The sequence below is a fragment of the Pocillopora damicornis genome, chromosome 5, assembly GCF_964200805.1.
Source record: "Pocillopora damicornis chromosome 5, jaPocDami1.2, whole genome shotgun sequence".
NCBI classification, from domain to species: domain Eukaryota; kingdom Metazoa; phylum Cnidaria; class Anthozoa; order Scleractinia; family Pocilloporidae; genus Pocillopora; species Pocillopora damicornis.
In genome coordinates, this window is record NC_142674.1 from 15,735,786 (window position 1) to 15,747,364 (window position 11,579).

The 11,579-nt window shown below is 36.1% G+C and overlaps 1 protein-coding gene across 1 annotated transcript; it reads right to left on the reverse strand.

Annotated features, from left to right (window-relative positions):
• Nucleotides 1-7,752: 7,752 nt before the first annotated feature.
• Nucleotides 7,753-11,466, reverse strand: LOC113672843 (adenosine receptor A3). The gene is made up of 2 exons (XM_089207884.1): nucleotides 11,368-11,466; nucleotides 7,753-8,799 (listed from the first exon to the last, which is right to left on the reverse strand). Exon 2 carries the CDS (start codon nucleotides 8,782-8,784, stop codon nucleotides 7,879-7,881), a length of 906 nt encoding a protein of 301 aa, XP_089064010.1. The 5' UTR covers nucleotides 8,785-8,799; nucleotides 11,368-11,466; the 3' UTR covers nucleotides 7,753-7,878.
• Nucleotides 11,467-11,579: the final 113 nt, after the last annotated feature.

The window sequence follows — 11,579 nt, forward strand, 5'->3', positions numbered from 1 at the left end:
AAGTTATACACTCCGGTGAAGAAGCCATCCGAGAAGTCTTTTCCTGTTCCAATTAATTGAGAAATATTAAAGTATTTCCGACAATGATTTGATAACAGAGTACTTTATTTTGGTATCTCTTGAGGCAAAAAAAGTTTACCCGTGGTCTTACATCCCTCCTTCGATATGTTTTGGTAAATGTTAGCTACGTCCTTTTAAAGAACCCCTCTCCGATATGAAGACGACCTTTGTTTCCTTACCGGTCGTGCAGGGCAACTAGTTCCTGCTTAAGAAGGCCATTAAACACCTTTAGGCTGTTTCAAAGAGATTTCGAACTCTTTTTACGAGTGACGAATCAGTGAATATTGAGCTCGTAACTTTCCGTTCGCGTAGGCTCATTATTGCAAAAGAAAACTAACATTCTGACCCCAAAGTTCAGCTATTCCTCACTCAAATTGAAATAATTATTTTCCATTAAAAAAGATTGTAGCTGATAGGTCTTAATCTCTTTTTATTTTATTTTGTTTCATATTTCAATTACTGCTCGAAAAACGCTTTTTCATGCATTTGTTCATGTTGTCGTGTTGCACGGAATTGAGCGCTTATTACAGAAATATAACTTTTTCGAATTCACAGGCTACTTTACACTCTTTCTTAGAAAGATGCGAGACATGCCACATAGCCTGTTACCCTTCAACGGTGCACCGTAATATATTTCCTACAAACATGAAATGCATGAACCAATCAGATATGTCTTAGATCATTTAGATGAACGACAGCTCATTTGTTACGGTTCAAAGGTTCCCAGAGAGAGAATCATGCGAATTGAACTTTACGCCCCCATTGCTTGTTTTTGTAATAATTGGACGCTTTTTCTCATCTTTAGCTTTTCCGCCGACGCAGTCTACGACTCTTTCATGGACGGTGGATCCTATTTTTTTCATTCATTGATAAAGTCGACTGTACTTTCCGGTAAAGACCTATTGCGTTTAGATGATAAACAAAATAATAATGGTCACTTGTAGATTCGGAATTTCTCTCGTGTTCGACTCGACGTCCCACGAGTAGACACAGCGAGCTCAGCGTGAACTCCTGAGACATCGGGCTGAACAAAGAAAAAAGCCCTCCATGTATTATTCACTAACTGTCTTAAATTCACAAGTGAAGGCTGATAATTTATTCAGATGGGATGCATAATTGATAACTAGAGTTGGAAATAAAACACCAACACTTCAAAGATGTTCCTTTGTCTTTTTGTTTGTATTTCGCTTGTTTTGCTATCATTACTAAAGTTATTATTATAGTCATGACTGGTTCCATAATGATTGATATCATAATCATCATAATTATTATTCTTGCAATCATGTTTATCATCATTTCTATCATAGTTCAGAATTGGTCCGCAGAAAAGTTCGGATAATATGTTTTTCCATTTCACCTGGATCTGCATACGAGATATATCTGCGCCACTTAATTTCGCATTTTTCACTTATTAATTAGCTTCTTAGCCAGATGCGGATGATGTTGATTTCCGTAAGTTATAACTCTGAAGCTTGGAATGGATTATGGGCTTCCTCCAAGTTTCGGTTGTCTTTATTTTCGTATTTGAAAGTTCTCAGTACTAGTGTGTTTCTTTTATTTGTGCATTTAGTTTTTGTTTTTGTTTTGTTCTCCTTCCTAATTTTTTTTTTGGAAAGATGTATTTAAAGTAGGCTTCTTTCATTTCCCCCTCTCTTTTTTGCCAGTTTAGAGTTATGAAAAAACTGTTGAAAGAAAAAATTGGCTGTATATTTGTGCTTTGCAGCAGATGCGCATCTCGAAAAGTGACCGTGGGCGTAGATAATGTTCTCGTAAAATTGTTTACAAAGGCTAATAAAAAGAAAAATCGCCTTATGTCAAGCGATTTTCAAAAAATTAATACTCTATATCTGAAACTCTTTTCCATCCAAGATATCAGCTGAACTATCACTAGTTTGGTAGTTTTTGTTTTAATTTTGATATATTCCTGCCCCTGAAGACGTTTTTTTTCCTTTCAAATGTTAAAAGTCGTGAATTAAAAAAATAATAATAATAATAAGGGGGGAAAGATTAAGGATTCCATGAATGCTCTCCGACTAAATCTTGTTATTACCGAATTATCGTTACACATCTTCATAGGAGCATGTTAGAGCTCGAGTATGAGAAAGATGTTTTCTTAAAAAAAAACTCTACCTAGGCTTATAACAAGTACAGCATATCAAACGAATTTGACACAAAACGGTTCTCATTTTTAACTCGTGAATTGCGCGCATGCGCAAGAGCGAGTTATAGATACGATGTGGGGAATGGCATTCGCTCGCTCGCTCGCTCGCTCGATTGGTCGATTCCTGTAAACTTTTTTTTAGATTTTAGGCTTTTGAGTGCATTTGATAGTTTTTGACGAGCAATAAACAGACGAAATGGCGACCTTTGTTGCTAAGAATAGTGGTGGGGTGAAAAAGAAGCCAATGATAATCTTAAAAGAGTTTTTTTTTTTCGTTTTAGTTTCAACAAGCGGCGCCAGCGACTGGCAGGCATGCAAGGATTCACACTGAAATAACAGAACAACCTTCCTTTTTCATTAAATTGTAATTTACAATCCTTGAACTTGAAAAAAATCCGAAGATTCATTGAAAATATCACTTACTGCAAAGCGCTCGGAGTTCACAGATGTTCAAAAGCTTTTTCTGTTATAGCGTGAGATTGAGGACAAAATTGATCATTACGTTTCGTCGCGTGTGTTTTTCCTGTGTGAAGCAACAGAAGATGCCGGCGACTGACGAAATAACAAGTTAACACGAAAATCAAATAACACCTAACCAAACAACTTTAGCTACCGATTTTCAGTGAATTTTTAAAGAACAATTTTCTTTTAAGTTTCAAGACAATTTGAAGATTCAACATACATACAACGTACTAAAATGCGAAAGTTACACACCACAAAATTAATAAATAGGCCTGAAATGAAATTCTATCTTGTTATTGATTATACGTTGCCTAGCACGTGACTTAAATCTACCCAGGCGGAGATCCAAAATGACGGTGGCAGGCTTGGCTTAGTTATATCACTCAAAACTCGTTCCCGTTTGTCTCATTTGATAAACAGGGAATCGTTAATGTTTTTATTAAGACAGTATTGCCTTGATTTTCTAATATTTACAACGAAAGACAGTAAATTTCACTTTTCACCCACATTTACTTCCAACCTTTTCTTTTGAACCAGAAACAAAAATGATAGACGTTTAAAACACATGACATCATCCACCTTGTCAAATGTAATAGCATGATCATTTCAATTGTAATGCCTTCTTATCCCAACGTTACTTTGTTTCTTTGCTACATTAGCGAACACTGAACTACTGTTCGTACTCTAGATATGACAATCAATTCCCTAAACCAGATAACATTAAACATAGTCTAAAAAATCATGTGTCAATTCACGAGTTTGCTCACAGAGCACTTTGATTTTTCCTTCAGCCATGGTATCACACAAACAAGTGTCGAATATCTAAACCTTTTTGTCTTTGTCACACATTTTATCTCCATCACCCGAAGATATCAGTTGTAGCTGCCAATTTACTCCCTTTTTTCAAGTAGTTTTCCTTTTTATTTTCCATATATTCATGCCACAGAAGACGCTGATCTGTACATTTTATTTCTTTAAGGCCGACAATGAAAATTGGGTTTCCCTTCAATCTTATGTCACTTGAGTGAGGTTTTAAGTTGTTTTCATAATTCAAACTGCCGGAGATGAATCGACCCAATTAAGGTGTATTGGACAACCTTCCCTTATAAGATACTCACCTTACCGTCAGTTCTCCCTAGAATCTAAGGTTACCTCCGTTTTATAAACATTGAAAATGGCTAAGAGAAATTGTTAAGAAAATAATCTTTAAAACCTACCTTGTCGCCGGTAACTTTCTTAAAATCCTAATCAGGTTCTTTATAATCTTCCGCTGACGAAAGTCAGAATCGAACAAGGCGTTTGCATGGCAAATTTGGCTTTTTCTGAGCTGTGAGCAGCTGTTTAATAAGGAAATAGTCGATCACGAGCTGAATAATAATTAAGAATTAAGAATTCCTGTCTCTAACATACCTTCCGATCGGTTAGGCAATAGCGTCGTTCAACATTTGTTGAACCTATTCAATTAGGTGACAGATAGGCTACATTAGGGTGATTTCCTGCAGTTTTCCATAGAAAGGAGCAATAAAGACGCTCTGAAGAATTTTATATGTGTCTGTCAACTTCTTTTTCCGTGTGCAGTCTTGGGCTGCACGCGGAAATTCTGGAATCCACTTCTCTTGTGTACTTTAGGAGACATAACAAACTTTTCCAAAAATAGTGAATAAGTAAAGAAAAAAAAAAGAGACTGATAAGAAACACAAATTAAGAACAGGGACAAGCAAACGACTTAAGGTGACTGAAAACACCAAGTGACTTGAATGAAGGACCGAACCTCTAATCTTTCCGAAGACCCGATTTGTGCTGATGTACTTTAGTTAAAAAAAATAATCTTCAAAGCCAACCTTATCTAAATCAATTTTCTTGAAAGCTTCCTCAGGTTCTTTATAAACTTCTGGCTATAAAACTCACAATCGAACAAGGCGTTTACATGGCAAATTGGCATTTTGGAAGCTGTCCGCAGCTGTTCAATAAGGAAAAAGTCGATCGTCACCCGAATAATAATCTTTCTTCATATGTATGAAACGGAAAGGTTTTTATTCTTTGCTTTTTACTAAATGATATGTAAAAGTTCTATTAAACGAGTTCAAATTAGAAATGTGTTTTTTCAGTATAAACTAGTTTTCCTTTCAATGCTTTTTGTAGTGTTAATTTAAGACGCGGTAACTGCTGGCGTTTTCTGCATTAAATTAACAGTAACATCCAAATGTCTTGGACTGCACATGGAAATTCTGGAATCTACTTCCCTAATGCACTTTAGGAGACATAATAAACTTTACAAAAATAGTAAATAAATAAGGAAAAAGAAAGAAAAAAAAGAGACTGATACGAAATTCAAAATATGAACAAGAACAAACAAGCGACTTACGGTGACTGAGGACACCACTTGACTTAACTGAAGTGACCGAACCTCTAACCTTTCTGACGACCCGATTTCTGATGTACTTTCGGTGCCAGCCTCTGGCTCTCTCTTCTCCGCTCTTAGTTCTACGTTCCCCGTTCTTCATTTTCTGTTCCCCGTTCTCTGTTCACCGTTCCCTTTCACCTTTGCTGGATAATGCTTTCAGTGACATTACACATGCAGCTAAGACTCACGACTAGCAAAGCGGTCAGCAAACTGGAAAGCAAAACGTGCCAAGTGGCAACGCAACAATCGCTGTAAATATGGAAAAATTATTATCTTCTTTTGCCGTGTAGAAGTGCTGAGTTGCGAGACTCACCGCTACCTTGTCGCAACGCTTGAATTAAGAGAAAGAAAAAAAAAACTCGTTAATCATTCAGGCAACTTCAAAGCAAATCAAAATTACCACGTTTGGTTGATTTCTTTAAAAAAATAACATGGTTTTCTCAAATGACCCTAAGTGCATTCCTCTCTGTACAAGCTTACATGTGTATAGCTTAAACTTTGTAAAAAAACTTCGCAATGCAGCACTTTCACAGATGCAAGGCAACCGCGGGGGTCACCTTTTGCGTGATCTGCCGCAAGTTTTAGTTCGTGCAATTTGTGGTCTTTGAAAAATAAAACAAGTGCCTATTACGCCTAACAATGTAAATGCAAAGAGTTTGCGGAATGATTAGACAATTAACAGATGGCGTGACAGTTCAGCTCCATGTTTTGTGCTCTGATAAGGCACGCTACTTTAACCGATGATAGCGTGCGCAAGATCCGAACTTTGTTATAATTAATCATAGTTTTACGCAACAAATCAATTTTTTACCTCGGCCAATATTTATCCAACACAAACTTGGTTGTTTTCTATTATTCTGTTACCGTTCACTGAAAAATCGACTAAAATATCGATATAGGAAATATATTCTCTCTGTATTCCCCTTTTCTCGTTCTCCACTCCCCGTCACCTATAAACTGTTGCCCGTTCCTTGTCTCCCTTTCTCTGCTCCCTGTTCCCTGCTCCTAGGTCTGTATTCTCTGTTCCCTGTTCCCTGTTCCTCGGTCCCTCTTCCCTCGGTCTCTTTTTCCCGTTCCCTGTTCTCTGTTCTTTGTTTCCCCTTCTCTGTTCCCTGTTCCCCGCTCCCTGTTTCCAGTTCCCTACTCACTGTTCTCTGTTCTCTGTTTCCTGTTCCCCGTTCACTTTTTCTCTTCCCCGTTCTTTGTTCCATGTTCCTCATTTACCGATCCTTATTCTCTCATTTTTTTATTCCCTAAGTTTGAGGTAAATAAAGTGAGACAAACAGATAGGCAAACTTCACCCTCTTCTCCTGGGTGCAGGACTTTAATGCTGGAGTCTTGCTGTTTTATCCGACTCCCACGCTTGACATTCGCATTCCTTCGCGCGAGAAAAATAGAACCTGTTTCATACTTTTTCGTAGACTTTTATTTATGTCAGTTTATTTCTAATACAAATCTATCCATTTCCTATTTTTTATTTCATACATGCATATGTGTTAATTATCTTGAAATTATGCATTTATGCTGAGATTATCAGTCTTCATCAAAACTACAATTTCCTCGATTGAGGTTGGTTGGAAAAACTAACACTTTTTCTTTTAATTTACTTGCCAAGTTGTTATCGGGCAGTTTGTTATGACAAAGTTACATAAGCCAATCACATGCAAAGTTGTATTTTAAATCAATCAATCACATTCAAAGATGTAGTTTAAATCAACCGACTACAGCCTCGGTTTCAATCACCATAGAAGCACTAATTCCTTTGTGAGTCTTTTAATGCAAATTTTCTCTTTCTTTTATGACTTGCCTATACTTCTCTTCTCGCAAATTGTACTTTTTTTAATTAATTGGTGATAAGACTTCGTGGAGTCCAATTCGGTCTGTAATCACACTCTTAGTAGCAAAGTATGATTGCAGGCCGAATTGGACTCCACTCAGTCCTATTACTATTACTGATTAAGATAAATAAGTAAACAACTCAGCTAATCACATCCTTTTTTTTCTGATTTTGTGTATATTCAAATTGATAAAGAGCGGCCATCTAGCTCATCTACAAATCCTTTGGCTGTTAACCCTTTGAACTCTAAGATTGACTTACATCTAATTTCTCCTTACAGCATCACCCCTGAATAAAACAAAAAGGTCACGAGAATAAAGGAAATGATCATCAACTTAAGAACCCTTGATTGTTTAACAAATTCTTCTTGTCAAAACCATTGGAAATATATCGAGAACAGTATGGAGCATATGCATATTAATTTTAGGATATTTACATAATATGATAATGTTGAATTGAACAATCAGATTAAAATTGCAATCACAATATCTAACATGCTTATATTTACTTCTTTGACAAAAACGGAATCCGGCAAAGCTATACAAAACGTGAAGCGAATCAAGGCAAAGCGATAGAAACGATCAAAGTGAAACAAAGTAGTAAAGAACGGCTTTGACATAATCACGCAAGAAAAAGCGTGAATTCAAATTAAACACACGCAAACTAAACCTAAACTGACGCAGAACTAAATCTAAAGTAATGGAAATAATCAAACAAACCCAAATAAACAAAATTAAAAATAAAACCTTACACATGAAACATGCAAAAGAACCACGTTTAATAATAAATGATCCTTGACGTAATCTGATTAATTCAATTTTCCTCCTTTTTTCCCTTCCTTTTTTTTTTTTTTTTTTTTTTTTTTTCATTTAATGCAGAGGTTGGAGAGTTTAGAGCAAACCTCCTACCAAAAATCTACCTTCACACAATTTATTTCTCCCACACTAATTAAATTCAAATTGGGGGGTTAATCTCACGGAGGGAAATGATCTCAACCTGTCTGTGTGGCTGAGGTCGTTGGCGACATAACATCTTTAGAGCTCGCCTAAAACCTGGCATTCTCATAGCATACAATATCGGATTTAAGAAAGAGTTTGCGTAAAGCAAGACGGTTGAAACAAGATTCAAACGGAAAAGCGCTATTTCAGACAATGACCTTAAAATATTAGTGGAAAAAAATAAAATACTATTTATAACAAAAGGCGAACATAATAGGAGAGAGAGAGAAGTCACGGTGAACAACGTCACGGTCAGTTTCCTTTCTCTATTTGCCGCACCGTGGCGTTGAGGCTGATTCCCAAAGCGAAGCTTAAAAAAAATACAGACGTAAGAAACACAAATGATCAAAAGACAAATTGAGATGAATGAACTCCAAGCGTAGTAATAATAGTCCCATTCACGTGTATAGTAATAAATCATTACTAACGCACATGGAAAGAGTAGTGCTGCCAACCAGATGGCAACTATAAGAACCCAGTAAACTGACTTTTTGATCGAACGATGTCTGAAGGGCCAAAACGTTGCGTTGAGGCGTTCCAGAGAAATGACAGTCATATTTGTTAACGAACAAAGAGTAAACCATAAGAATAAGACTAAGGCCACTGCTATCTGATACCAATGCTCTGGATTATGCCTCCAGAAGTTGCACATCGCTCCAACGTTATAGAAGAGGTCGAGTGTAGAAGTTCCCCCGGATAACATGTCTGCAACTGCCAAGCTTATCACCAAGTAAGTGGATCTTTTACGTAGATTACGGTCTCTACAAAATGCAATCACTGTCAACGAATTCAGAGCTATTATGGTGACAGATTCAGTCAGGCCCACAACCATCCAGGTTATACACTCCGGTGAAGAAGCCATCCGAGTAGTCTTTTCCTGTTCCAAATAATTAAGAAATATTAAGGTATTTCCGAAAATGATTTTGACCACAGAGTGCTGCGAAAGAGACTAGACTGACGTAATCTCCACACTTAATTTCGATACCCCTTGAGGCAACGAAGTTTACCCATGGTCTTACATCCCTCCTTCGGTACGTTTTCGTAAATGTTAGCTACGTCCTTTTAAAAAAACCCCTCTCCGATATGAAGACGACCTTTGTTTCTCTTCTGGTCGTACAGGACAACTAGTTCCTATAGCTGCTCAAACTTCTTTAGGCTGTTTCAAAGAGATTTTGAACACGTTTTACGAGTCACGAATCAGTGAATATTGAACTCGTAACTTTCCGTTCGCGAAGGCTCATTATTGCAAAAGAAAACGAACATTCTGACCCCAAAGTTCACCTGTTCCTCACTCAAATTAAAATAATAATTTTTCAAAAAAAAAAAAAAAGGAAAGAAAGAAAAATTAGTTGATAGGTTTTAATTACTTTATTTTATTTTATTTTGTTCTATTTTTTTAATTCCTGCTCGGAAAACGCTTTTTCATGCTTCTGTTCATTTTGTCGTGTCGCATAGAATTGACCGCTTTTTACAGAAATATAACTTTTATGAATTCACGTGCTACTTTCCACACTTTCTCAGAGAGATTCGTGACATGCCACATAGACTGTTACCCTTCAAAGACGCAACGCAATATATTTCCTACAAACATGAAATGCACGAACCAATCAGATATGTCTTAGATCATTAGATGAATGACAGCTCATTTGGTATGGCTCAAAGGTTCTCAGAGAGAGAATTATGTGAATCGAAATTTACGCCCATTGCTTGTTTTTGTAATGATTGAACGCTTTTCTCATCTTTAACCTTATGGCTGACGCAATTTACGACTTTTTCCTTAAATGGTGGATCCTTTTTTTTTCGTTCATTAATAAAGTCGACTTTTTTGCCGGTAAAGACCTATTGTGTTTAGATGATAAACAAAATAATAATGGTCGCTGGTACATTCGGAATTTCTCTTCTCATGTTTAACTCGACGTCTCACGAGTAAGCGCAGCGATCTCAATGCGAACTCGTGAGACATCGAGCTGAACACGAAAAGAGAAATCCTATGTGTGTGCCCACCATGTATTATTCACTAATTATCTTGAACATTCAAGTGAAGACTGATAATTTATTCAGATGCATAATTGATAAGTAGCGTTGGAAATAAAACGCCAACACTTCAAAGATGTTTCTTTGTCTTTTTGTTTCTATTTCGCTTGTTTTGCTATCATTATTAAAGTTATCATGACTATTATTCTTGTCATCATGGCTATCATCATTGCGATCATAGTTCAAAATTGGTCCGCAGAAAAGTTCGAATAATTTGTTTTTCCATTTCAATTGGATCTGCATATCAGATATCAGCGCCACTTAATGTCGTATTTTTCACTTACTAATTAGTTTCTTAGGCAGATATGGATGATTTCTGTAAGTTATAGCTCGGAAGATGGCAATAGATTATGGGTTTCCTCCTAATCACCGTCGTTGTTATTTTCATATTTGGACTTTCTTAGTACTACTGTGTTTCTTTTATTTGTGAGTTTAATTTGTTTTGTTTTGTTCTCCTTTCTAATTTTTTTTTCGCCAGATGTATTTCAAGTAGTCTTCTTTCACTTCCTCCTCTCTTTTTTACTAATTGAGAATAAATTAAAAATTTTAATAAAGATAAAAATTGGCTGTGTATTCGTGCTTTGCAGCAGATGTACATCTCAAAAGGTGAACGTGGGCGTAGAAAATGTTTTCTTAAAAATTTTTTACCGAGGCTAACAATTTAATTTTATTTCTGATATGTTCTTGCCATGGAAGACGTTTTTTTTTCCTTTCAAATGTTAAAAGTCGTGAATTAAAAACGTAATAACGATAATAATAATAATAATAATAATAATAATAAGGGGGAAAAGGTTAAGGAGTCCATGGATGCGCTTTGACTAAGTCTTGTTATTAACGAATTCTTGTAACACATCTACATAGATGCATGTGAGAGTATGAGAAAGATATTAAAAAAAAAAAAAAAAAAAAAAAAACTCTACATGGGCTTATAACAAGTACAGCATATCAAACGAATTTGACACAAAACGGTTCTCATTTTTTGCCTTCAGTCATGGTATCATACAAACAAGTGTCGAATATTTAAAACTTTTTCTCTTTGTCACACATTTTACCTCGATCACCCGAAGATATCAGTTGTAGCTGCCAATTTACTCCGCTTTTTCAAGTAGTTTTTCCTTGTCATTTTTAATATATTCACGCCAAAGAGGACGTTGATCTGTACATTTTATTTCTTTAAAGCCGGCAATAAAAATTGGGTTTCACTTCAATCTTATGTCACCTGAATGAGGATTTAAATTAATAATTCAACTGCCTCAGATAAATCGACCTAATTAAGGTGTATTGAACAACCTTCTTTAATCAGAAACTCACTTTACCGTAAGTTCTCCCCAGAATTTAGGGTGACCTCCGTTTCAGAAACATTGAAAATAGCTAAGAGCAATTTGTCAAGAAAATAATCTTTAAAGCCTACCTTGTCTCCGGTAACTCTCTTAAAAGTCTCCTCAGGTTCTTTATAATCTTCCGCCGATGAAACTCAGAATCGAACAAGGCGTTTGTATGGCAACATTGGTATTTTATGAGCTGTACGCAGCTGTTTAATAAGGAAATAGTCGATCGTGAGCTGAATAATAATTAAGAATTAAGAATTCCTGTCTCTACCATTTTGTATGATTCTTTTAGGTC

What these genes read in the sequence shown, in the direction of transcription:
- LOC113672843 (XM_089207884.1), bottom strand. Translation starts at nt 8,784, where the DNA reads ATGGCTTCTTCACCGGAGTGTATAACCTGGATGGTTGTGGGCCTGACT.